General features: G+C 32.2%; 1 protein-coding gene and 4 long non-coding RNA genes across 5 annotated transcripts in view; 2 read left to right on the forward strand and 3 right to left on the reverse strand.

The window, feature by feature from the left end:
• Positions 1 to 294: 294 nt before the first annotated feature.
• The window catches only part of LOC128293851 (uncharacterized), a 100,014-nt gene continuing 73,172 nt past the window's right edge, over positions 295 to 27,136 (forward strand). The window contains exon 1 of the long non-coding RNA XR_008283965.1: positions 295 to 352. This is a non-coding gene — a long non-coding RNA (uncharacterized LOC128293851). The remainder of the gene's footprint in view (positions 353 to 27,136) is intronic.
• On the reverse strand, positions 10,459 to 12,823 carry LOC108454053 (uncharacterized). Its single transcript, XR_001866661.2, has 4 exons — positions 12,615 to 12,823; positions 11,216 to 11,724; positions 10,919 to 11,105; positions 10,459 to 10,824 (listed from the first exon to the last, which is right to left on the reverse strand). It is a non-coding gene; the product is annotated as an uncharacterized LOC108454053 (long non-coding RNA).
• Positions 15,670 to 16,090, reverse strand: LOC128293852 (uncharacterized). Its single transcript, XR_008283966.1, has 2 exons — positions 16,011 to 16,090; positions 15,670 to 15,885 (listed from the first exon to the last, which is right to left on the reverse strand). It is a non-coding gene; the product is annotated as an uncharacterized LOC128293852 (long non-coding RNA).
• Positions 15,787 to 17,315, forward strand: LOC108456206 (uncharacterized). The gene is made up of 3 exons (XR_001866877.2): positions 15,787 to 15,909; positions 16,241 to 16,673; positions 16,755 to 17,315. It is a non-coding gene; the product is annotated as an uncharacterized LOC108456206 (long non-coding RNA).
• Positions 18,643 to 21,964, reverse strand: LOC108454619 (uncharacterized). The gene is made up of 6 exons (XM_017753141.2): positions 21,806 to 21,964; positions 20,612 to 21,260; positions 20,207 to 20,528; positions 20,000 to 20,130; positions 19,841 to 19,908; positions 18,643 to 19,085 (listed from the first exon to the last, which is right to left on the reverse strand). The coding sequence occupies exons 2-5, from the start codon at positions 21,178 to 21,180 to the stop codon at positions 19,863 to 19,865; spliced, it is 1,068 nt and encodes a 355-aa protein (XP_017608630.1). The 5' UTR covers positions 21,181 to 21,260; positions 21,806 to 21,964; the 3' UTR covers positions 18,643 to 19,085; positions 19,841 to 19,862.

Genomic DNA, 27,136 nt, shown 5'->3' on the forward strand with positions numbered 1-27,136 from the left:
AATTAAGAATTGGAAATGGATATTGTAAAACCCAAATTTTGCCCGGGACCCAATAAAACCAAACCCGAATTAAACCTAGCCTATTATCCAGTTACAAGCCCAAACCCAATTTTGGCCCAACCTAATCCCAACCCAAACACAAAAAAAAAATAAATAAATAAAAACCTTGGCCACCTACTCCACCACCTTTGTTGGCCACCCACCTTGGCCACCAACTCCACCACCCTTGGCCACCTAAACCACCCCAACCACTCCACTTGTAAAATTTGGCTATAAAAGCCATTCAAGACTTTGTTTTAGGGGGTGGGTTTTTGGTTTTTTTGGAGAATGATTGTTCTTTGTTTTGGAGGAGGTTTTTTTGGTTTTTGGAAGTGTTTTTTGTTTTTTGGAAAGAAGGTTGTTTTGTTTCTTGGAAAGGCTAGTTTTGGAGATTAATCAAAGATCAAAGCAAAAGAAGTTTCTTTTGTCTATTCTCATCTTTAGTTCTTTGTTTGTTTATTGTTTTCCTTTTAATTTTATTTTGTTTTTTATACGAAAGTAAAAATAAAAGTAAGAAGCTTACCCATATTTTCATTACCGAAAAAGGTTTTTTGAGGTCCCATCATTGTACTGTGGCAATCGATGTGACCTGTGGGGGTCCATGATCTGAAACAAAAATGGGACCAAATGGATTTAGAAAAGAGGAGAAAGAGAGTTGAGAGTTTTGTTTTATCATTTTATTATTTTTACTATTATTTATATTATTATTATTATTTCTCATGTATATATTATTATTTATATTATTATATTATATATGCCATCTTCATATTTATTTATATTATTACTATCATTATTGTTACTTCTATTATTTTTATTTCTAACTACTATTATTATATATATATATGTATTATTGTTTGTATTATTATTATTATTATCACCCTATTGTTATTACTTTACTTTTGTATTCTAATATATTATTAATATTACTCATATTTTCATTATTTTTGCTATTACTATTATTATTATATATTAGTGTATATTTTATGTATATACATATATATATTTATATATAGTATTGTTTTTATTACTTTAATTTAATATTTTATTATATTTGCTTTTTGTATTTCTATATTTATTATTATTATATAGTAGTGTGTATTTCTATTATATACATATATATATATATATATTTATATATAGTATTATTGTTTACTTTACTTTAATATTATTCTTATTATCATTATATCCAACCCAATAATAATTCTTTCATAAAGTAATATTCAGTATTTGGTAATTCGAGACAATCGTGCCCTAACTTATTGGGTTTCGATTTTTCTCCTTTAACCTAAATAACGGAATACTCTTTTAAATCGCGACATGAGTTTTGAAAATGCTTATTCTCGAGATACGATGTGTTGTGCCCTAACTTATGGGTATGGCATTTTGTTACCTCGAAATAAGATTTTTGCAAGTAAAGGCAATATTCGGTGTTTGGGAATTCGAGGAAACGTGTTTCTAACTTCTTGGGTTTCGATTTTCCTCGTTCACCTTAACTAACTGAATAACCTTTTGAAATACACGAATTTTTATATAAAAGGCAAGCTCGTTCTCGAAAATTCAAGATGTCGTGTCCTAACTTACTGGATGTGACATTTTATATTGTGAGACGAGAAGGTCCTTAACATTTGAGCATTTTCTTTACAAAGAGGGATCGTATTTTAAATTCTTTTAAGTTTTCAAATTTTCGACACTAAGACACTAATTAATCAACTAGGTACCAATTTTGGGCATATCGAGGGTGCTAATCCTTCCTCATGCGTAACCGACTCCCGAACTCATTTTCTAATTTTCGTAGACCAAAAATTATCGTTTTAGTAAATCTTAACTTTTATTAAAATGATTAACTTAAGGTGATCCGATCACACCTAAAAAGATTGGTAGCGACTCTGTTTTCATTTTTTTCTTCTCCAAGTCGATACAGTTTTTCAAAAAATGGTTACGACGACTTGACGACTCCACTGGGGACTTTTATAAGAGAGTCAAGCCACAAGTTGATTAACTTTTCTTTTTTCGAAAATTGAGAATTTGGTTTTGATATATGATCACTTCATTGCGTTTCACCCGTTTTTCGTACTGTTTTCATCATTTTATTCCTATTTTCTTTAATCGTTTCAAGTTTTTATGCATATATCTTCTCGCATTGCATTGCATGACCGTTGTGGTCACACCCTTAAGTGGGAGTGAGAAACTACGCCGTGAGGTTTTCACCTCCGTGCGGGATAGTGGATCACTTTGAATACATCCGTACCTATGGTTTCGTGAGATTTTCATCTCCGTGTAGCCATAGGGAAATGTATTCTCCTGAATTGAACTCGATTCAAATGAGCCTATAATGGGTGAGGATCGAGGAATCTGCTGGTTCAGGTACCCTTACTCTAAAACCAAACCACATATAGAGAGACCTAGGAGCCCACCCTAGGTAGAGCCACTCCGAACCCCTAGTGGTCACCCGAATTGCTATATTTGTTATTTATTTATCCTGCACTAACGTGTTTTATTTTTATTTTGTTTATAATTGCATTACATTACATTATCCTAGGAAGGAGGCGTTGATTTATATTTGATTGCTAAATAGAACAGTTTGTCATAAGAAAACAATTTTTTTGATAAAGTGGATTATAATACGGTTGTCTAAATATGATCCAAGTGAACATATGAAAGAAGACTGATAGCCCGTGAAGAAATACAAGACTTCGCTTCATTGCTTGAAGACAGAAACTGACAAAGATTATTCGAGAGCCGTCACATCTTGACCTTCTTAAAGGAGCTGACAAGTATCACAGTAATAAGTGAGCAACGAGTTGCAGCCTGGATCGAGCAAAAAAGGAGTTAATATAGACATCTCTTGGAGAATTCGTCAGACTCGACCACAAGATCCGAATATGAAGAGGAAGATAGGTGTCTTCACTTGGAATACAAGAGAAAAGCCGTATATGTAGTCCGTTTTATGTAAAAGAATTTGCTTTCTAAAAAAGTTGTTCTAATGAAATTAAATTTAGAATCAATGGCTTCTTTTTTTTTTTTTGCGTTCATGCATTTGCATTACATTACATCAAAGAAAAGAATGTGTTGATTCGAAATTCAATTCCTAAATAGAATAGTTTGTCATAAGGAAACGAATTTCTTAATAAAGTAAATTATAGTCGACCTTTGAATATAGTCCAAGTAAACACGATGAGAGAAAGTGGTAGTTCACGGAGGAATACATGATGTAATTGCGAGATTCAAGCCAACAAAGGCATGACGAGAAAATAGGAAGTCCACGAAGAAATACATGACTTGATTTAATTGCCAACGAAGATTATTCAAGAATGGCACTTTTAATGAGTATCATGGAAATAAGTAAGCAAGAGATCGAGGCTCGATTAAGCGACAAGGAACTAGTAAAGGCATCTTTTAGAGAATTTCTGAGATTCGACCATGAAGAAAAGATCGGCGTTTACAGGATATAAAAGGCAATACCGCATATGTAATCTATTTTCATGTAAAAAAATATGTTTTCTAGAAAAGTTATTCTAATGGAATTGAATTCAAGATCAACATCTTCATTTCTTTTGCATTCATTCCATACATTTGCATTACATTGCAACATTTGCATTAAACTTTCACTAAAGAACCCTGATTAAACAAAATTATTTCAGTTAATCTGGAAACCAACGAGAATCAAGCAACCGAACACAGCCACTATACCCACCGTAAAACCAAAGCAATGGACCAGAGATTAGAAAGGATAGAACAAATGCAAAGGGAGATGCAAGAACAATTACAAGCGCAGATGCAAGAGCAACTGGCTAAGATACAGCAAGATATGAGGGACCATATGTTGGAGTCCTAGAAAAGCATGATAGATCAATTAACTCGTTTATTGGCTGGCGGATTAGAAAAAGGGAAAAGCCCTTTGATCAATGCGGGAGAAGATAATGAAGATCTTACCTACCCTCCAGGTTTTACCCCACCTCATGTGCCCCTGCAAACCGAGGCACCTCTTAGAAGGCCATCTGTTACAGTGAGGCCTCAACATGGGCCAGTGGATGCTGGAATCCCTATAAATTTCCCATCTGGATTGGGAAATAATTTGAGTGATAGCTCGATCAACCCTATTACTCCTGATCTGGATTTAATAGAGAAGGAAAGAATGGCCACTGAATCCTCGAAACAATTGGAAGATCGTTGCAGGTGGTTAGATGAGAAGTTTAGGGTTTTAGAAATACGGCAATCATCGGAGGATCGATGCCAAAGACTTAAGTTTGGTTCGATTTGGTGCTTCTTCATAAATTTAAGATGCGAGTTTGAAAAGTACAACGGACTACTTGCCCAGACGCGCACATAACAATGTTTTGTAGAAGGATGATCGGCTATGTGAACAACGATCAACTATTGATCCATTGTTTTCGAGATGACCTAATGAGAGCAAGCGGCTAGGTGGTACAATCGGTTGAGCGTGCAAAGATCAGTTCATGGAGAGATCTTGCACGAGCTTTCATGCAACAAAGATAACCATGTGGTGATATGACGCCAGATAGGATCACACTACAAAATATGGAAAAGAAGCCGAGTGAGAGTTTCAGCAAGATGCACAACGATGGAGGAAATAGCGATGCAAGTCCAAACCACCTCTTTTGGAGAAAAAACGACCATGCTCTTCATTAATACTTTGAAGGCCCCATTCATCACCCATATGATTGGGAATACTACCAAAAGTTTTTCTGATATGGTAATGGCAAGCGAGATGATTGAGAATGCCATAAGAGGTGGCAAGATTGAAGTTGGAAAAACTACCAAGAGGTCAGTTCCAAAGAAAAAGGAGAATGAAGTAAACAGTATGAGCTCATACAATAGAGATCACTCAAGGTCAATAACTGTCAATCAACCAAAAGTGACTACGAGGGGGCAACAAGGTTCGACAAAGCAGGAATTAAGTGTAAGGCAAAATTTTGAAAAGCTCCAATTTACGCCAATCCCAATGTCATATAAAGAGTTATATCAAAATTTATTTGATTCACACGTGGTGTCCCCATATTATATAAAGCCGTTGTAACCCCCATACCCCAAATGTTATGATTCAAACGCTCAATGTGATTATCATGCGGGAGTATCGGGGCATTCAATAGAAAAGCTGATCGCCTTCAAGAAGGCGGTTGAAAGACTCCTCGAGATGGGGATTGTGAAGTTTGATGACACCCCTGGTACAAAGAGTCTGTTACCAAATCACGATGATAAGAGCAAATGATTAAAGGACTCTGTCAAAGATGGAAAAATAAGAAGATGATTAGTAGCATCGGATCCTGAGTAGAGAAACTTGTGAGGCATTCGTCCTTACAAACCTGGAAATATTTTGAATGATTAGTCTGTAGAGGAACCTCTTGTAGTTTTTAGAGCTAATCTAGAGTAATATTCAAAACACGCTTGTTGCTTTAAGCCTGGAAGCAATTAAACCCCTTTTGTGAAATAGGCTTGTATCCTAAGTCTTTATTTCAATAAAATGTATCTTTTTGAGCAAATATTCTTTGATTTCATCTCATACGGTACAAATAATTGTTCTTAGATTCTTTTGTTATTTGGAATTTATTTCAAATATTCATTTATTCTTCATTCATGATCATACCATACAAATAATCATCCTTAGAATCATTTATTTCTTTGGAATCTGCCTTCACGGGTCCTCGAGATATCAATGATGTGAATATATTGTCATTGACTCGAGTCTCCTTTTGAGCGAAATATGGGCCTAAAGGGATCTCAACACTCTGAAGATGATAGAGATGTAGACTACTCTCTAATTTGTTAAAGATGGTAGAGTAAGATGAAAACAGATCATCTCTTACAAAAAAACGATGAGCAGTGAGGCCTATGACAAGAGAAAGATGCAAACATCGAATCTGCATTACCACAAAGGCAAAGCGAGGCGTCATTGAGTCACTTCCTAGAATTTAAAGATTTTTGCATGATTATATCAAGATACGCACTGCTACTAAGACAGGAGGATGTTGCGAGGTTTTGAATGACATATGTTAATGGTTTTACGATGGCGGGCTAATCATGAGATTTGGGTTCTACTGGCCCACCATAGAAAGGATTGCATCAATATGTTGTAAATGCCAAATTTATAGAGAAAATTCATGTGCCCTTCATGTGGGGCATGAAGGTTATGGGCGATCTCTTTGAAAGCTTCTAACCAATACCGATTCGTTTTTGGGGTCATCGTTTACCCCGAGAAAAGGATAAAAGTTGTTTCATATGCCAATGTCACTAGGTCGACAGTCATCAAATTTCAAAAAAAGGGGTGCCAATAAAGAGTGCCAGAAAATCATGTCTAACACAGCTGTACAATGTCAAAAGGTCACAGTCTGTTTAAAGATTAGGAGTTATATGGCAAAGGCAAAGGCAAAGCCAAAAAAAAAAACACAAAAACACGAAAACAAAAAAAAACAAAAATTCTAAAAAAAAAAGAAGCAAAAAAAAGAGAGGCCAGGGCGAAACCCCGCAAATGGAGCCTTGAGACTAAAAGGGATTCGAGTTGAAAACCCAAAAATGACAGCTCAAATTTGGATCAAAATGGGGCATACATTAGTCTTGCTATGCCTGAATTAACAATGAAGAAGTATACTACATCTTGGGACATCGAAAAAGTACTCCGGATCCCCTAAACACATATTAAACTCAGAAAGGTCCTCAAGAAGTTGGTACAGAAAAGCTCAAGCTGCGATATCTGGGGCATCTAGCTTCCATTTTGCCCATTTTGAATTTGTTATCTTTGATTCTTCTCAAGATATGTCCAAATAAATTTTCTTCTTATTGCATTGCTATCTTTGATTAAATCATTCGTTTTGAGTTGATTTCATTCTTATTGCATTTGCAATCTTTGATTAATTTATCCATTTCGAGCTATGGTCATAATCAATTTCCTTCTTGTTCATTGTTTTGATCTTTTTCAAGCATTTTGCATTGAAATAATGATTAATGGACTAATAACACTTTCACAAAAGAAGTTTTGCATATTACTCTGGAAGTTTCTAAATAATACAAAAACCTGAAACAGGACTATTGTTTAGAACTCACCAAGCTTAAGGGTTGGAAATATTATCTCTTTGGACTCTTTATTGGTTGAACCAAAAGACAAGACATTTCATCAGTGATACAACCTCGACAAATGACGAGTGATGTCAACCTAAGTGTAAAAGAGGTCATTCTCGAGAAAAGAAATGATACTTTGCATTCATGTACATCGGTCATTACACCCGAGAGAATAGTGTAACATATCAAAGCGATTGAAGATGATACAAATACTATGCCTTTGAGTTGCGGCGGAATGGATGGAAGAAACCAAATGTTATTCCTCCGAAATTGCGAGAAGAGGCACAAACTTTATGTCCTAAAAGGTGCAGTGGAAGGGACTCTAAAATTACAGTGGGGCAAGCTTTCCGAGCAAAATGTGATTGTTTCTTTGACTTTTTCATCAAGAATACCGGTAGAACATGATGCCGGTAATGTCGTCGCGATAATGTCCTAATGAACAACGACGATGATACCTTAAGCCTTTTAAAAAGGGCTCATGACATTTCTACATTCATATAATAACACATCTAGTTAAGAGCATTTCATTCATTTCAATCATAGCATCCTAATTATTTGACACATTCATAACACATCTAGTTAGGAGCATTTGATTCATTTCGATCATAGCATCCTAATCATTTGACATAAGCATAGATATATGGGCCGATTCTCGGTGATGTCCCTAGAATCGGTGAATTCACAAGCCTTAAGCCCTTAAGCAATAGGGTAACAGTGAAGATTTCTGATCTTAACCCCTAGCGGTAGGGAAGCAGATCGAAGACGAAGGGTCTTAAACCCCTAATCGGTAGGGTAACAGATCAATTGCAGATCTCATCTCCTAAGCAAGAGGGAAACAGATCGAAGATGAAGATCTTAACCCTCTAGCGGAGGGAAACAGATCGAAGATGATGGGCTTTAACCCCAAGCGGTGAGGGTAACAAGCCAAATTTACAAGCCTTAACCCCAAGCGGTAGGGTAACAGTCAAGATTTCTGATCTTAACCCCTTAGCAAAGAGGGAAGCAGATCGAAGACGAAGGGTCTTAAACCCTAATCGGTAGGGTAACAGATCAATTGCGATCTTATCTCCTAGCGGTAGGGAAGCAGATCGAAGATGAAGATCTTAACCCCCAAGCGAGAGGAAAACAGATCGAAGATGATGGGCTTTAACCCCAAGCAAGTAGGGTAACAAGCCAAATTTACAAGCCTTAACCCCTAGCGGTAGGGTGGCTGGTCAAGATTTACAGATCTTAACCCCAAGCGGTAGGGAAGCAGATAAAAATAATGGGCTTTAACCCCTAAGCGGTAGGGTAACAAGTCGAATTTACAAACATTAAACCCTTAGCAAGTAGGGTAACAGTGAAGATTTACAAATCTTAACCCCCAACCAAGAGGGTAACAGGTTGAATTCTGATCTTAACCCTTAGCGGTTGGGAAATAGATCGAAGATGATGGGCCTTAAACCCCTAAGTAGTAGGATAATGAGCTAAAATTACAAATTTCTTTTTCCACGAAATGGCATTGGAGCACTAAAAGCCACATGAGATCTTCTTGAAGTTTGAAGATCTTTTCTTCTGAAATGGCGTTAGAGCGGCTAAAAGCCACAACAGATCTCCTTGAAGTTTCAGCAAACCTCTTCTTCCAGAAATGGCATTGGAGAGGCTAAAAGCCACAGCAGATCTCCTTGAAGTTTCAATGGAAGAAGATCAAAACAAGTCTTATCTCCCTGAAGTTGCAGAGAAGTAGGACCAAGATAGCAGATCGACATTCACGTGCTTACGATGAAGCGGATCGAAGATTTCGACATGGCATCCTGTGCTTATAGGGAACAAGTTGAAAACAGCAGATTTGACATCCATGTGCTTATAGGGAACAAATCGAAAATAGCAGATCTGACATTCCTGTGCTTACAGTGAAGCAGATCAAAGATTTCAGCATGGCATCCCTGTGCTTATAGGGAACAAATCGAAGATAGCGGATCGACATTCACGTGCTTACGTGAAGCGGATCAAAGATTTCGACATGGCATCCACGTGCTTATAGGGAACAAGTTGAAAGCATCGATTTTGCATCCACGTGCTTATAGGGAACAAATCAAAGATAACAGATCGACATTCACGTGCTTACGAGAAAGCGGATCAAAGATTTCGACATGGCATCCTGTGTTTATAGGGAACAAGTTGAAAACATCGTTGGCATCCACGTGCTTATAGGAACAAGTTGAAAACATCGTTGGCATCCCTGCTTATAGGGAACGAATCGAAGATAGCAAATCGACATTCTGTGTTTACTGATGAAGCGGATCAAAGATAGCAGATATCGCCTTCACGAGTTGCGGTGAAGCGATTGAAGCCGTCAAGAGGCCATTTTAAAGAAGATCAAGAACTCAAGACTCGGCGAGCCACGGCAAAATTGGTCTTTTGTAGTCTTTGCTCCATTCTCGTTACGATAATGAGCAAAGAAGGCAACTATAAGACCCAAATTTTGCCCGGGACCCAATAAAACCAAACCCGAATTAAACCTAGCCTATTATCCAGTTACAAGCCCAAACCCAATTTTGGCCCAACCTAATCCCAACCCAATAATAATTCTTTCATAAAAGTAATATTCTGTATTTGGTAATTCGAGACAATCGTGCCCTAACTTATTGGGTTTCGATTTTTCTCCTTTAACCTAAATAACGGAATACTCTTTTAAATCGCGACATGAGTTTTGAAAAATGCTTATTCTCGGAGATACGATGTGTTGTGCCCTAACTTACTAGGTATGGCATTTTGTTACCTCGAAATAAAATTTTTGCAAGTAAAGGCAATATTCGGTGTTTGGAAATTCGAGGAAACGTGCCCTAACTTACTGGGTTTCGATTTTCCTCGTTCACCTTAACTAACTGAATAACCTTTTGAAATACACGAATTTTTATATAAAAGGCAAGCTCGTTCTCGAAAATTCAAGATGTCGTGTCCTAACTTCTTGGATGTGACATTTTATATTGTGAGACGAGAAGGTCCTTAACATTTGAGCATTTTCTTTACAAAGAGGATCATATTTTAAATTCTTTCAAGTTTTCAAATTTTCGACACTAAGACACTAATTAATCAACTAGGTACCAATTTTGGGCGTGTCGAGGTGCTAATCCTTCCTCAAATGCGAATCGACTCGAACTCATTTTTGATTTTCGTAGACCAAAAATTATCGTTTTAGTAAATCTTAACTTTTATTAAAATGATTAACTTAAGGTGATCCGATCACACCTAAAAAGATTGGTGGCGACTCCTGTTTTCATTTTTTTTTTTCTTCTCCAAGTCGATACCCGTTTTTTTCAAAAAAATGGTTACGACAGATATATTAAATTCTTAAAGCTTAAATTATCAAGCCTCATGAAATTCATACAATCTACTAACCAAAACCTACAATTTCCACCAGTCCAATGAATAGACTAGATCCACAAGAAGGTAATAAACTTTGCTCTCATGCACACACATTGCACGCTAGATTCCTATTCAGGTCTCTAGAGGGACTAGTTTAATATAAAATGCCAGAATGCAGCTACATTTCAAAAGGTTTATAAGTTCAAAATAACTTGATTTCTAATCTTATGACGAAGTGGAAGCATTAGAAGAAAAAACAACAATTTCACCAAATTACCTTCGTATTGGACGACTCTTGCAGGTGTTCTTACGGGAGCGTACTCATCAGTGTCCCATCTAACAGTAAGCTTCAGTTGATACCATCTAAGCACACAAGAACCAGAAGACAATTCATGTGTATAAAACTTGAAAATAAACAGAAAAATGCAACAAAAAAAAAAAAAAAGAAGCCCCATACCCTTGCTGGAAAAGATCAAGGTTATGAAACCTATGGATGTAAATTGCAATCTCCTGGACACTAGGAAGCACAGACACGGGGAAAATCCCCTCGTACCAGTGTCGTACTGGTGTCCGACACGGCCGGATACGTACAGGACACGCCTTGAAGAGTGTCAAAAAAGGACACTCCCGGACTTTACTTTGGCCTGAATCAGAAACGGAAAAAAAAAACCCATATACAAGAATAGAACTTTAGTAAACAGATAAAAAGAACTTTAACATTTAATCGTGATAACTTATGGGATTTTTAACATACCTGATTCACTTATATGAAGATGATGATGCTGGTTTTTTTTTTTTTTTTTGCAGAGAATGAAATACAGAGCAAAGGTAAGGATGGTAAATGAGAAGGGAAAAAAGTGGTAAATGGGGAAGAAATAGTTAATGCTATGTAAGAAAAAAAAATAGTTAATGCTGTGTAAGAAAGAAAAAAAATGTCCGTATTATATGTCCGTGGCCATGCTTCAGGACACTATCCAACATTACTACCGGCTGTACTTCAGCCGGGTGAGGCTTTGCATCTGGTAACTTCTTCGCTTGTAGACTTCTAATAATCAAACCGATTAACCACCCAAGACGTCGTAACATATGTAATCAAGTATCCACAAATCTCGCATTCCCTCTTCGTTTCTCACTCGTGCATCCTCCTCAAAAACTGAATCGATACGTGTCTCATAGAAATCATCGAAAGAACAAAGCAGCCACACGTAAACACTTCACTGATCCATGTCTTCAATTCTCTTGATACCAAACAAATGCAAACAGCTGCAAACAAGGACAGAAACAAGTAAAACCATAAAAGCAAAACAAGGACTGAAACAAAGACTGGTATTTTAGCACACAGCTCAAAGTGCCAGATGGTTACAGCAAAAATAAACCAGAAATGACAAAACCCACTGAAACAAGTAAAACTATAAAAGCAAAACAGCAAAGCAAAACCATAAAAGAAGCAGACCAAACATTGTATTATGAAACGTCCTTTAATTCATGGAATTTCCAATGAAATGGTATCTTCAAATACAAATGTTAAGCAATTTATGAATCTAACTGTAACAAGTAAAAAAAAAAAGGAAAACATATCTAAGAAAAAGAAACAAAAACTCTCCTTTTGAAAGAAATCAGAAAATGAAGATGTTTAGTTAGCTTATAAATGATTGGACAAGCAGAGGACTAAAAAGGAAAAAAAAATGTTCATTTAATTTAGAAACAATAAATCAAAGACCCCAAAAATTTAAAGAAGAATCTTGCATGACCCAAATATTTATAAACTCATATTAGGAAAAAAAAAGCTTTAGAAAGGCTTCTCATTTAGTAGCAAAATAAACACAATAAAGAAAAAAAAAACTTTAGATTTAACTTATGAGAGTAAAAAAAAAAATGATTTCCCACAAATCCAACACATTAAGACAAAACTGAGAAAACCCAGAATATATGTATCCCAGATGGATTAATAGAAAAGCAGAAATTTACCAAAAACTCTTCATTTCTTTAGCAAAACACTCACATAAAACCTTACAAAAGACAGCAACAAGAAAAACCAGGTAAACATATGAACCACATTGCTCATTTTAAAACCAAAAACCCAAAACAAAAACAAAAAGACAAAGAAACTTTGATACAAACAATATATATATATATATATGTACGTTTCTTACAGGTTTATGTAGCTTGACTTGATCTGACCAGATCTTGAAACCCTCTTGTTCTTCTTCTTCTTGGGTTTTCTTTCTTTACAGTTTCTCTCTCTTCTATCTTGTTTGTGTCTAATAGCAGACAAAGTGTTGTGTGTGATTTTCCTTTTCTTTAGCTATCTCACTGATACTCTGTTTTCTTTATTTTATTTCTATGTAGTATTGAATTGTTGGTTATTTATAGGGACTGTTTATTTGTTTTTTCATTTTCATTTTAACAAAAATCAATTAACTCGGCTATTCATTTTATGTTGATTTATATATAAAATTTCATTTTATAAATTACTAATAATATTATCTAATTAGTATTATTTTATATTGATATATTATTTATTAAATAAAAATTACTTTTTAGTAATGTTAGTTTTGCAACCCATGTGACATTAAATACGTATTTTATATTGACATGACATAATTTATTTTATATGTCACTTTAATAATATTTTAAAATTTTAAAATAATTAAAAGTTAAAAAATCCACAAAAATTTAAAAAAATATGAATTGTCATTTCGCCATTATGTTTAAAAATTATATATAAATTTTAATTTGATTTAATTTTTACAAATCACGAACAATATTAATGAATTAGCACAATTTTATATTGATATATTGTATTCACAAATAATTATATTAATCCAATATGACATTTCTTTAAATATATATAAGTGAATTAAAATCGATATTTCATATATACATATAAATTCAAATTTTATGGGTATAATTACAATAAATCAAAGTTGATATATAAAATTGATATTTACACAAATTTTTAAAAAATTGCTTGAATAACAATGATTTGTGCTCATTGATTCTAATCTAGTTAACAAATTTGTAGGAAAAGTAGAAGAATAAGTAAGATGGCAGTACATTATTAAGATTAATTAATGTACTATTTGAATTAATTAATCAAATCATAGTTAGCACTAAGATATGTTCTAAATAAGTGAAAAGCCAGAAATAAACTAGATCATGCAATTCATCAATGCTTCAATATTTAATGTTTTTCATATTATAAAATACATCATCATTTACAATTTGTTTTATTATAACTGATTTTTATTTTTATTATAAAACACAATCTCATATTTTATTTTACTTTGGTAACCTTGTGGAGTCTAAACAAGGTGGGGTTTAATGGTGGTTGACACCGTAATGAAAATTGTCCAGTCTTTGTTCAGCCTCAACCTCCCCCATCTTTCTCTTGATGACTATTTGTCGGAGAGACTCACATAAAAGTGACAATTTAATTTAAAAATAATATTGAATACACAAATAATTATTTTATTTTCCTCTTTTTACTTTTTTGGGAAATATCTTTTAGCTTCTTTTTTTTTTTTTTTTATAATTTCCATCAATAGTATAACACATATATTGTGCTGAGCATGAATTTGTGAGTGAATTCGAGATGGACAAAGACAATAAACATTATTTAATGTGGTTCGATCCTTTTAATCTATGTTCATATTGTGATTTCACTAAAACTTTTTAGTAAAAGAAGCAGACCATAAATGCGCACATGGAAACATAGTTTTTAAAAGGGAAACAACCATTCCAAAAATAGTAAAGGCATAGTCTGTCATCATAACTTCAAAGTAGAATTGTAATATGATAATGCTAAAACTGCTACTAAAACACAATTATTTGCTTTAAAGGCTGCTATTTACTAACAACATTAGCATATTCAAAGTTCAAATCCTATGAAACAGAACAAAGAAACAACATATTTGAAATTATAAACAAAATTAAACTACTTTATCCAGTATAGAACTGTGCAATTGATGATCAAAATACAAAATATTTGCCTTTGTTTTTTAAATTTTTCTCTTTTGAATAATAACAACTGTAACGTTTAAAATGATATATTTATCTTATTCGGGCATAATATAAAATAGATAAACATTTAAATATAACGTATAGTATAATGATAATGCAATAATACAAAACGACTAAGTGGGGTAAAATATTAGAATAATGAATAGCAAGTAAATAAAGGAATACTACAACAATAATACAATAATAATAATCATATCATATGAATAGTAACCCAAAATAAATAAAATGAGAGATGCATGACATGGAAAGGCCAAAAATAATAAAAGAAATAGTAAAATAACAAAATAAATAAAATAAAATTAATAATGACACTAATAATAAAATGTGCCAATAAAAGCATTCGTAAAATATATATATCGATGATAATAGAATAATAATAATAAATAAAATAATACTAATAACAGTAAAGGCAAAAGAAAAGAAAAATGAAAAATGAATATACGATAAAAGAAAAATAAAGACAATTTTAAATATTAAAGAACCAAGAAGTAATAACTAAGTACATAAGTAAATAACTAAATAAAATAAAACTATAAAAAATAAAATAAAAATATATAAAAATAATAATCTAGGAAGAGCAGAAATTATATAACAAGGACTAAAATGAAACTTAAATAAAATTTTAGGGGAGAAACCGGGATAAAAACAACATATGGGACTAAATTGCAACATACGAATGAAAAGTAGGGACCAAACCGGGAAATATTCCCTGTCCTTAAGCGCAGCATTTCATCTGGCAAGTCGAAAGACTAAATTAAAAATGAACTAAAATTGAATGGCCAAATTTAAAAGAAAAAAAGAAAGAAATTAGGACTAAAATAAAATTCGCGCAAAGGAGAGAGGACTAAATTAGGAATCACTCCCTATCCCCAAAATGACGCCATTCTCAAGAGGACTACAATGAAATAAAACTAAAATTATAGGTAAATTTAAAATTTAAAAAAAAAGAAATGGGACTAAATTGCAATAGACCATAAAATCCGAAGGACCGGGAGTAAAAATAGCCCATTAGTCACGGAAACATGGGATCTAGCCACTTTCGAGTCTGATCGGATCGGGTTATATCAAAATGACGCCGTTTTGGCGTTTGAAATTGACTCCCAAAACGACGCGGTTTTGCATAGGCTATATAAATTAAAGTTTTACAAAAAAAAAATCATTTTCCTTTTATTCTTAAAAAAAAAAAGATGGCCTCTCATTTTCTCTCAAGCCTTCTCAGTCCGGCATAACTCCGGCGAAGGCTCTGGTCGCTGGGCCACCGTGACGGCCGCTGATTACAGGCGATGGCGTCGCGCCCCACGATGGCCGAAAAATAAAAAAACTTGCTTTTTTGGGGTTTTTTCGGCTTCCCTAGTTTAAAGGTATCATCTTTCATCAGAGATGATAGACCTAGGCCACTCACTGCGGCAGAATACGAGGAGTCAGGTGAGTTTTTGACCCCTTTTTCCTTATTTTATGTTTATTTTTAAAAAAAAACGCAAGTAAAAAAAAATAAAGAAGAAGAATGAAAGAATAAAAAGACCCACCTTTTTATATTTCTGATTATTTTTCTCTATTTGTATATTCGATTCTCTTTTTTTTGTATTTGATTTCTCTCTTGTGTCTCAAAATACATGGTCTGTTATGGCCTCTTTTATAGCGGAAGTTACAAGATTCTTTTTTGTTCTTTTTACTTTTGTCTGCTACTGCTCTTTTGTTTTTTCTTTGTTGTTTGTTCTGCCTTGCGTGTTTCACTGTGTATAGGATGTTGTTGCAGTAAAGAAACTATGGAGCAGAACAACAAAAGATTCTACTTCAGAAGATCAGTTGATTATAAAAAAATGCTTGAACACCGAGGTCGAGACTCTCGGAAACATAAGGCATAAAAACAGGGTCAAACTATATAGCTACTTTTCGAACTTCGATTGCCATGTATTGGTTTACGACTACATGCCGAATGGAAACCTTTGGGATGCTCTTCATAAAGGATGGTTCCATTTAGATTGGCCAAACCGACATCAAATCGCACTTGGGGTTGCACAAGGCTTAGCATACCTTCACCATGGTCTATTACCACCTATCATTCATAGAGACATCAAATCAACCAACATCCTACTTGATATCAATTACCAACCCAAAGTTGCCGATTTCGGAATAGCCAAAGTATTGCTCTACAATCATAGCAGGCACATATGGTTACTTAGCCCCTGGTAAGACACGTCATGTTATTTCAAATGTTTTTTTTTTCTTTTTGTTGTTGTTGAACTTAATGTGATTGTTGCTTATGACAGAATATGCATATTCGAATAAAGCGACAACGAAGTGCGATGTTTATAGTTTCGGGGTGGTGTTGATGGAACTAATAACAGGGAAGAAACCAGTGGATGCCGATTTCGGAGAGTATAAGAACATTGTATATTGGGTTACAACAAAGCTGGATACAAAGGAAGGGGTAATGGAGGTCATAGACAAGAACTTGTTGGGGTCATTTAAGGATGATATGATTCAAGTTCTTAGAATTGCAATGTGTTGTACATGTAAGACTACATCTTGACATCCGACAATGAATGAGGTTGTTCAATTGTTGATTTAGACAGACCCTTGCTTAATAGATCCTTACAAGTTTTCAACAAAGACCAGAGAAGCATCAAATGTCACAGAGAACCAATCAGAAGAGGTAGAATCATAACAACTTAAAGCTTTTTCTCTTTTGATTAAATTTTGCTGATTAGTGGCTTGTAGATTCTCTCTTTCCGTTTTCTTCTCTTGTAAGGACCTAAGGAATTTAAATCACTATAAACTGCTTTATGGCAACACACAGCATGTATATGAAATCATTGCATAGCTTCCAATGGCTTTGTTTTCTCTGTATGTATGTATGTATGTATTACATAACATCATCCTCCGATCTTTTGCACTTTATTATCCTTCAATGCCTTCTTTTATCTCATCAAAAGCAACACACAGATTTAGAAGGTACTATATGCTTAGATGCTAAGAATTCTATAATAGGAGTCTGGACACGATGCCCCATTTTTTCAAATTTAGACCAATTGATATGCCTCTTGCTGGATAGTACCTCATCCTCTATAGCCTTACTATATTGCCACCATAAATTAGGAAAGCAACGTAAACATTTTTTATTTTCTTCTACTCTACATTCCAAAGTCTCCAAATTTTTCAAGACATTCGTTGCATCGGTCAGCCAATCTTCTACATATTTCTCGATTACTTGAGTTTGAGTATACCTTTCAGCCGTTTCAACAGTATTTTGCACTCGAGCTTATTCTGTGATCAGACTTTGTCGTTGATCATTGAGGTCTACAAACAATTTTACGGAAACGAAACAAATGTCGAACACCCCGGTCAACTGGTGTCGCCAAGTTGTTTACTATCACTATTCCCAGACTATTAGAAGTAGAAACGAGACAAAAAGATGCAGCCATCTGAAAACGCAAATCAATGAGACATATTTAATTCAATTATTCCAAACAAAGTCCATGTTAAATATTGAGCTGGAAAAATAAATGAGGGAGGGAGAGATTATACCAAAGCCCAAAGTAATGTTGCTGCTGGGCTTAACTGAAAAGGCTCTTTTTTTTTTCTCTGGTTCATCCTACTAGCAAAACAGAAATTGAGCGCCGCCACAAACGGAGCGAGCAGAGTGGTGGTGCTGGTATTTGGTGATGGAAGTTGAGGGCAATGGTGATGGGTTTAATAATGGGTAGAGCTTCAGAAAATGATAGTAATGTGGGTGTGTTGGTTTTCGTAAAGTAATGGGTTAATGGCTATGGTGATGGTAAGGTATGAGGGTTGAAGATGATTTGAACAGTTAGACCGTGAAGGGTTTGTAGAATTTGGTTTAGCACTGTTGTGTTCGCTGATTGAAGATTGGAGACTCGTTTTCTCCTTAGCTTAATCGTGAAATTTTGGCTTATATTATTTTATACAAATCGCAAAGAGCATCTTGATTCGTTTTTACCAATTGTATACATTTAATGTTGGATTTTGCAAGTATCTAAATCTGGTTTCGGTGCTGAAAATGGTAAAAGATTGTTTTCACCATTAAGTACTGAAGTCTGATTTCAATATTTAGAGTAAGAAATTTCTATCAAATTAAACATCAAAATTAAGTACTTAATTGAGATAAAACAAAACTTAAGTATCAAATTGAAAACATTTAAAATTCAAAGGAATCCAATCCAAAATTTGTAATTACCGCATTCAAAACATAGATTGAAATAAATCCAGATATTCTTGTGGGAAGGCTAAGTTGAGAAGCAACCACTCTACCTACAACTGGGAGATGATTAGGAAAACTAAACCACTTGGAGAGCTAGGTATGCTAATCTACCAAGCCCACATTGAATTTTCAAGTATTCGAAGTGTATTTTTCTAAGTCCACCATACACCCTATACTAAAATTAGGCTAAACCACCTACCCACTATTTACATGAAATAAAATATTAGATTTTCTTTTCTAAATATAATTTTTAAAAAATCAAAAACCTAATCAACCCTTAAATATCTCTAAATTTCTAATTCGACCCCTCTTCTTTTGCTCATGCTCCAATTTAATCCTTCTCTACTTCTCTTTGAATTCCTGCATCCGAATTTCGTTCCTGACAAGATTTAAACATAAAATTCACCAATTAACAGGAATTAGTTCAAGAATAAATTGATTTGTACACGTAAAATATACAAAATAAACATGCTATCAGAAGTAAATATCAAAATCTTTTGTTTAAATGTAAAAGTGAGAAAACAATAACAGCATTATGAAAAGAAGACCCTAACTGATTGAAAGACTTCCAAAAAAAAAAAAATGTGCAGCACCAGAGATCTACATAAACAGAAATTACATCAATAACATGACAAACATGACAGGAAACTGCCACTAATCCAAAGCAACTAACATTACACTACAAATTAAATTCATACAAAGGCTCCAACATGATTTTATTATGCACTTAGACACAATAAAACATATTTGCGATTTGGGTATAAACCAAAACTTAAAAAAACAAAACAAACAAGAAGCCAGTCATATATACTGACAAAATTCATACAAAAACAAAACAAACAATAGGCCAGAATTCACCCCTACTTTCATATCTTCGTACTATACATTGAGAATCTGAAAAAAAAAAAAAAAAAGGACAAGGAACAGAAGAAAAAGCTGAATTCTTCTAAATCGGTCTACCTAACAGTGAGAACATAAATAGAAATGCTTCCACAACATCATCATGCACTGCATATGCATACAACATGATAACACCTTGAACCATAAATGTGAAATTGTACATGCACACTATATATGAGCTTACACAATATTGAGGCATCTTTAAAACTTGTTCTTTTTGTAGTTTTAACTTACTTTTCTCTGCTTTGTCTATGTGTCAGTATCGGTATTCAGAAGTCAAAGGTTTGCGAAAAACTCGTTTCCTATGTCAAAACATTAATATAACATTATTCATTTAATATGAATTACAAAAATAAATTTACAATAATTATAAAAAATTTATATATTCCTTACAGTGCTTCACGCATTTCGGGTTGATGCAAATCTTCCAAGTTGCATGCATACTTGATACAACAGTCAAATAGATCGATAAATAAATTTGGCAGGGCCTCGCTCAACTTTCTCACGATCCTAATCTTGCCAATCTACAAAAAAAAACAATTTAAGTAGAATTTTGAAACAAAACTAAATAGAATATTATCAGAAATATCGAAATCTTACTTTTCTTTCCCCGCATTCAATTGCATAATTATTGTAATGCCAGAAAACATTTGAGCAGAATCGTACAACAGCAGCAGTCCTCGAGACATTGTAACTCATTTGACTATGGTAATATACTTTATACAGCACCCGTTTGTTATACAAAGCACGTACCCAGTGAATCAAATTAGTACTTGCAAACGTAGTTAAAGCATCATTACAAGATTCAAGCTTAAATACTTCGCTCTTTAGGAGATAATCCAGACTGATAAGAAACCGATACTTATCAGCGTCCCCCCAAATAAAAGGCGAATCAAGTAAGCACCTAGGGCTCACGTTTTCCCTGTCAATGTGGACATAAACATGTAAGTAAACCTAAAAAAACTATGAAATTAAAATAAAAATACGAAAGATCAATCAACTTACAAAAATTCAGAATTGAGATAATGAAGAAAACATCTCAGTTCAGGAGACAAATTGAAACGATCATAATCTGGCTTATCTGATCCGAACGGGTAATTTATGATGACGTCCATCAATTTTTTAAGCTCTTCAATATCATCATTCATCTTGCTCTTCGGTCCATCTAAATTGGGTAAAACTTTTACCCGACATTCAGAACACTTCCTCGTAATAAACAAACATTTAATTGGGTTTTCCGTATAAATGCTTTGACAGCTACTTCTACCTGCTTTTCTAACCCAAATACAGGCAGCATCTTGAAATATCTCTACAAAATCTCTCCTAATATAACTAAACCAGCTAGCCCTACTCCTCTGTGAACGCCTACGTTCCCAATTACTCTTCTGTTTGTCAAAAAATTCCATTACATTTAAACAATCTTCAAACGCAAGCAGCCATTTCTTTTCATGATATATGATTTGATGACACCTGAGTAAGTCATCATCATTGGCATACTTAACTAAGAACTTGTACATTCTAAGAGCTGCTGTCTCATCTTCATAAGGAAGAAAAGTTGGAAGGAATTTCTTCATTTAAAAACTTTAAGACACCCTTATACGTATCTAAATTATAAACATTGATAACACAATGTGGTGCATCCATAGCTGTGGGCCTATAGCAAACCAGAAACAAAAATCACTATAGTATAATATAAATTTGTTGAACTGTTATAATAATTGTGTGTCTATTTGACTGAATAAATAAGATGTTATCATAGATAAACCCTAAACCCAATTGACTAAAATCAACATATGAATATGGCATTACTACTGAATAAATAGGACTATCATATAAATCCCATTCTAACCCTTAACAATTAACCATTTTTCTAAACACTTAAATCACATGTAAATTAGTATGAATCTCCAACACCCTACATCAATGGCAGAAAAAAAAGTTCATCGCTTTCTAATCCATGAATTACACTCCTATTCTAGGGCTAAATAGTTAACTCCAATAAAGTTGAAGAAAACTAAAATAACTGGGAATTCAAGCTTTGAGACACTTTAACACTGAATTCAAAACTTAAAATCCATGTATCTCTCATTCAAAGACTTAACCAAAGAAACAATCTTTAACAATGACTTCAATATAACGTTAAACATTAATAAAAAACAAAACGATGCATTAAGTGATTGAAGAACGAAAAGAACTCACCGATTAATCAAGAAGCAAAAACCCAAAACCAAAAATTGATTTACTGACAGCTTCGAGGACAAGTAGGATTGAATATAGAAGAAATTGAAAACAAAACAGTTTCTTCTGAATTTTTAGGGACTAGGCTTCTATTGTATTGTTTCATGAACCGTGCTCGAGCGGTTTATTCCGGGTTATGGGGCTTTTTTTGTTTTTTATTAAAGGGTGAGACCCAGCCCATAAAATAAATTATATTGGGTCACAAAATTAATATGCCCATTTTCTTGTAAGTGTAAATCTATTTTTACTTATTTAAATCCAACTTCCAAAATTAATGGAAAATAATTAAATATTAAATTTGTTGATTTCTTTTTATAATAGATATTAGAGGACTAAATTTATTATTAAGTTAATAAAAAAACCACATTAGCTTTTCATCACTCGTTTAACAACTAAAAAGGTAGTGATTAAAATATTTAATTTCTTTGTTTCTTTTATAATTTTTGACTGAGTTAATATCGATTGAGTTATGATACTAATTGAATTATAGACTTAAATATTAATATATGAGTAGGGATCCACTTATATCCCGTATATTTTTATATAATTATTATTTTAATAAAAAATTATTGAATTTATTGATATAATTGTCCTTGTCATGAAAGTAAATTTTGAATTGATTTTATATCTCTATGATATAGACCGTATGTATTAATACTTATTGAAAGGTTAAATTTTTTTTTTTGCATAAAACAAATAGTTACAAATTTTAAAATTATGTCCAATTTGACATGCATGATCTATATAAATGAAATATAAAATATGATAGTTGAATTGTTAAAATATTAACATGGAAGAAAAACGTTTTATCTGGAAGATTCGATTCTAACTTCCTTGTGCAAAAAATGGAGAAGTTGGTGAAGAAAAGAGTAAACAGAAAGGGGAACAAATGAAAGGAGTGATTTGGGAAAGTAAAACCCTCAAAAAGAAAATGACAGATGCAACTGACCAGAGAAGGTGTTCTTCCTTGCCGTTTCACTATGCTTCATTGTTCTCCCTCCCCGTTTCACTTTTGTATCTTATATAGTTTTGGGCTTTTTTAGTTTGTTTTTTAACAGGCCTAATGGCCCTTTTTTATATTGAAAAATAAAAAAAATTATATATAAATATAAAAAATATCATACAATCACTATTTTATTTCTTCACAATCTTTTCATCAATATATATATATATATATATGTATATATTTCTCTATCAACCGTATATAGTCAAAAAGATGAAGGGTGAACAAAAGTAGTGTGGATGACATCCAATAGAGAAAATCGAGGCATTAAATAGGGTAATAAATCATTATTTAAGGAAAATAATAACATGAGAAGTTTAAAATAATGACGACTCCAAAATAAAATAATAATAATGTAAATAAATATTTATATTTTACTTAAAATGATAAAGTCGAGTTTTAAAGTTATGATGTGTTTTTTATATATTTTATATAAAATATAAAAATGTAACGATAATAATTTTTACAAAAGAATGATTTTTTCTTTTTTTATAATTTTTAACTGAGGTATCAATTGACTTATGATATTAATTGAATTATAAACTTAAATATTAATATATAAGTATAGGTTCACTTATATCCCGTATATTTTTGGATGTTTAATATTTTAATAAACCAACTGTTAAATTTATTGATATAATTCTACTTCTTATAAATGTAAATTTTGAATTGATTCTATATCTCTATCATATATTAATACTTATTGAAAGTTTAAATTTATTTTTTTACATAAAACTAATTTAGTTTTACACGATATAAGTGGATCATTGCCGTTAATATAGATATAATTTGATTTTAAATTTAAATGTCGTAAATGAAAATAACATTAAAAAAATATTTTCCGTTTAAGGACCTAATCCAAAATAATTTCAAAATGAACCAAGGTCAAAGAATGTTATGAAATGAACCAACTTAAAACTTTTGCTTGCTATTCGAGACTTTTCTCATGTTATTTGTCAAAAAGTTTCACTGCCCATTCTGGACCATTTTTCAACTTATGATCTTTTATGGGTTGAAACTAAACTTTTTGATAGCTTGAAATAATATTAATAAAGGTTTTCTTAAAGTGTTTAAAATATTATTTAATATTTTAAAATAATCGATAAATATTTTAATTGAAGACCCTAATTATTTTTTACAGTGATTTCTTAAACTGTTTAATTTGACTAAATAAATAAAATGTTATCATAGTTACTCAATCGATTATGTTATAATCAACATATGAGTATGTCATTACTACTGAATAAATAAGGCTATCGTACAATGTAAATAGATACAACCATTTGGATCAAAATAAAACTAAGTCTTTATTAAAATAAAGAAGAAACCGTGCTGATTAGCAAGCAGAAAAATTGTACAAAGAATATTACTCAATCGAGTTCTCTTCTTTTCTCCCTGGAAGCCTATGCCAGTGCCCTAGTAGTGTCTTATAGAGTCACTGTCCATTTTGTTTGAAAGAAGTATCTTTCTTTAATCTGTCCCTGCTCCTAATGATAAACTATTTTCCATGAGAGATTCTTTCTTTTTTACTTCTAAACTGACTCTCTCTAAGCCAGCTCGTTCAAGTGCTTACGATATGGTGACAGTTAGATCGTGAAAGTACCTTGGATGATGGTCTTCTTGGTGATGGTGATGCCTACTTGACTGGATAAATAAGATGACTATATTATAATCAACATATGAGTATGGCATTACTATTAAATAAATAAGACTATTGTATAATCATATAATGTATATAGATGCAATCATCTTAATATAAAAAAACTACTAACAAAACAGAAATTGTACTAATTAGCAAGCAGGAAAACTGTTTGATTGAATAAATAAGATGTTATCATAGGTGCTCAATTTATTATATCATAATCAACGTATGGCATTACTATTGAATAAATAAGACTATCGTATAATGTAAATATCTAAGCCAACTCATTTCAAGTGCTTTCATTCGCCGCAACAAAAAATATGGTGATGGTAAGGTCATGAAACTTTCGATGATGGTGATGGTGATTGTTGAAAGCCAATGCAACTTCTAGATAAAAACTAAGCTTACCATTTAAGAGATATTTTTTTTGGAAGATTTTAGAATATATATAAAATAAAGAAATAGGGTATTATCTAGAAGACTAGATATTATACATAACATTCTAGTTATTAGATATTTGTGAAATTAATGGTAAGGATGTTGACATCTGTCAATAATCCAATGGTCACTAAACTCTATAAATAGGGATCAAAGCTTTCATTCATGTGATGATGAAAAAGAGAGAAGTGTGTATCATATTGTAATTGTATCATGTATTAATAAAAGTGTTCTCTTATCTTGTAATTATAAGCCTCGATTAAGCCTTAGGTTTTTAAACACTTAATGAACAAACACTTAATCTGGTATTCCATGAAAATGCATTTACAACTCTTTTTTACCACATTTTCTAGCCTAAATACGAGCAACATTTTGAAATATCTTTACAAAATCTCTTCTAATATAACTAAACCAATTAGCCATACTCCTCTTTGAACGCCTAGGTTTCCTCTCACTCTTCTATTTGTCAAAAAATCCATTACGTTTTTAGAATATTTGAATGCAAGCAACCACTTGTTTTCATGGCATACGAATTGATGACACTTGAGTAAGTCATCATCATTGTAATGCTTAGCTAGAAATTTGTACATCTGCAAAGTTCCCGTCTTGTCTGTATAAGAAAGAAAAGTTCTTTGCTTGAAAACTTTAAAACCCCCTGATACGTATATGAATCATGTTCCTTGATAACACAATGCGATTCTTCCATAGTTGTGGGCCTGCAGCAAATCAAAACAAAAGTGACTATCGTATAATGTAAATTGATTGAACTATTATATAATTGTGTGCCTATCAATAAATAAGATGTTATTATAGATGCTCAATTGAGTATGTTATAATCAACCTATGAGTATGGTATTACTACTGAATAAAAAAAATTATTATATGATCGTATAATGTAAATAGATGTAACCATCTGAATCACAATAAAACTAAGTTTTGATTAGGAAATGAGAATATCAACAACAATTTGATTATATTTTATGATATATATTCAATATAATAATATTTATTATATTTTAATATAATTTTAAGTTTATTTTATTAACTAAATCAATATTTGTTTATAAACAATGGCGTTAAAGGTTTATAGGTTTGAGAATGGAGGCCATTCTCCAATGTGCCCCTTTTTCTAAAGATGTCATGCTTTAGAAATATATGTTTATTATTTATTTATTTATTTTACAGTCAACATAATATCTAACTTTAGCATATAAAATTTCATCTACTTTAAAATATGCCCAATTTGAAAGTATTTTTTACTTTATATGTTGAAAAACGTGAATGTTTATAAAAGTTATTATAAAAAAGTCTTGGTCAGTATTTATTCTTTTAATGAATTTATAAAATACGAAAGATTAATTATTTAGCTTCATTCGATAAATAATTTAAGGAAAAAATATGGATTATAACATTATCATATGTCTTTTAATTATATACTAGCCTTTATGTTCTTGCTTAGGATTTATAATTTTTCATTAATTTATTCCATTATTAATATTTTAATTATGAAAATTTCATTTTAAATATATGATTTAAATAATAATGTAAAAAATGTTAAAATGAATATTAAATGAAACTCTAGATAAACTTACAAAAATTTATTTTAATATATATTTAAAATTTTATAAACAAATTATATATATACCATAACAATTTAATATTTCAGTGACATATTTAAGAATTTTCCATTTGTTAGTATAAAAAAGTTACATTTACTTATTAATTAAATAAAAATTAATTAAGGATTTGAATCAATTAATTCAAAAATAAAATTCTCTATCATGTATTAATTATATAATAAATATATTTTTAAATAATATTATGATTTGTTTCATTTCCTACTTAAAAAATATGATGCTCTACGTATACCTTGTTTTAACGTAAAAGGACTAATTTTTAATAGTAGAAATAGATAAAAATTTTAACAAAATGATCAGTTTATTATTTCATCTAACGTTACAATGACTAATTTGTCTATTTTTTTAATAGAATGGGCAAATTATAATTTGACTCATAATACAACGACTCCGTGATACTTTTACCACACATTTTACCGTTTACCTTTTTTTCTTTAGTGATTAAATTTTAAAATATATATTCACTACTTTTTTGGTTAAATTATTTAGTGGATTCTTAGGCTAAAAAAAAAATAGTTTTTTTAATAATAAATGTGAGTAATTTAGCCAGCCTTTGTATATTTAATTTTGAA

Source organism: Gossypium arboreum, chromosome 6 (assembly GCF_025698485.1).
Source record: "Gossypium arboreum isolate Shixiya-1 chromosome 6, ASM2569848v2, whole genome shotgun sequence".
NCBI lineage: Eukaryota > Viridiplantae > Streptophyta > Magnoliopsida > Malvales > Malvaceae > Gossypium > Gossypium arboreum.

What these genes read in the sequence shown, in the direction of transcription:
- LOC108454619 (XM_017753141.2), bottom strand. Translation starts at nt 21,180, where the DNA reads ATGAAGAAATTCCTTCCAACTTTTCTTCCTTATGAAGATGAGACAGCA. An exon ending in TATCTCAATTCTGAATTTTT is followed by an intron (nt 20,529 to 20,611) that starts GTAAGTTGATTG and finishes CCACATTGACAG; the next exon opens with GGAAAACGTGAGCCCTAGGT. An exon ending in TTGAATGCGGGGAAAGAAAA is followed by an intron (nt 20,131 to 20,206) that starts GTAAGATTTCGA and finishes TTTTTTTTGTAG; the next exon opens with ATTGGCAAGATTAGGATCGT.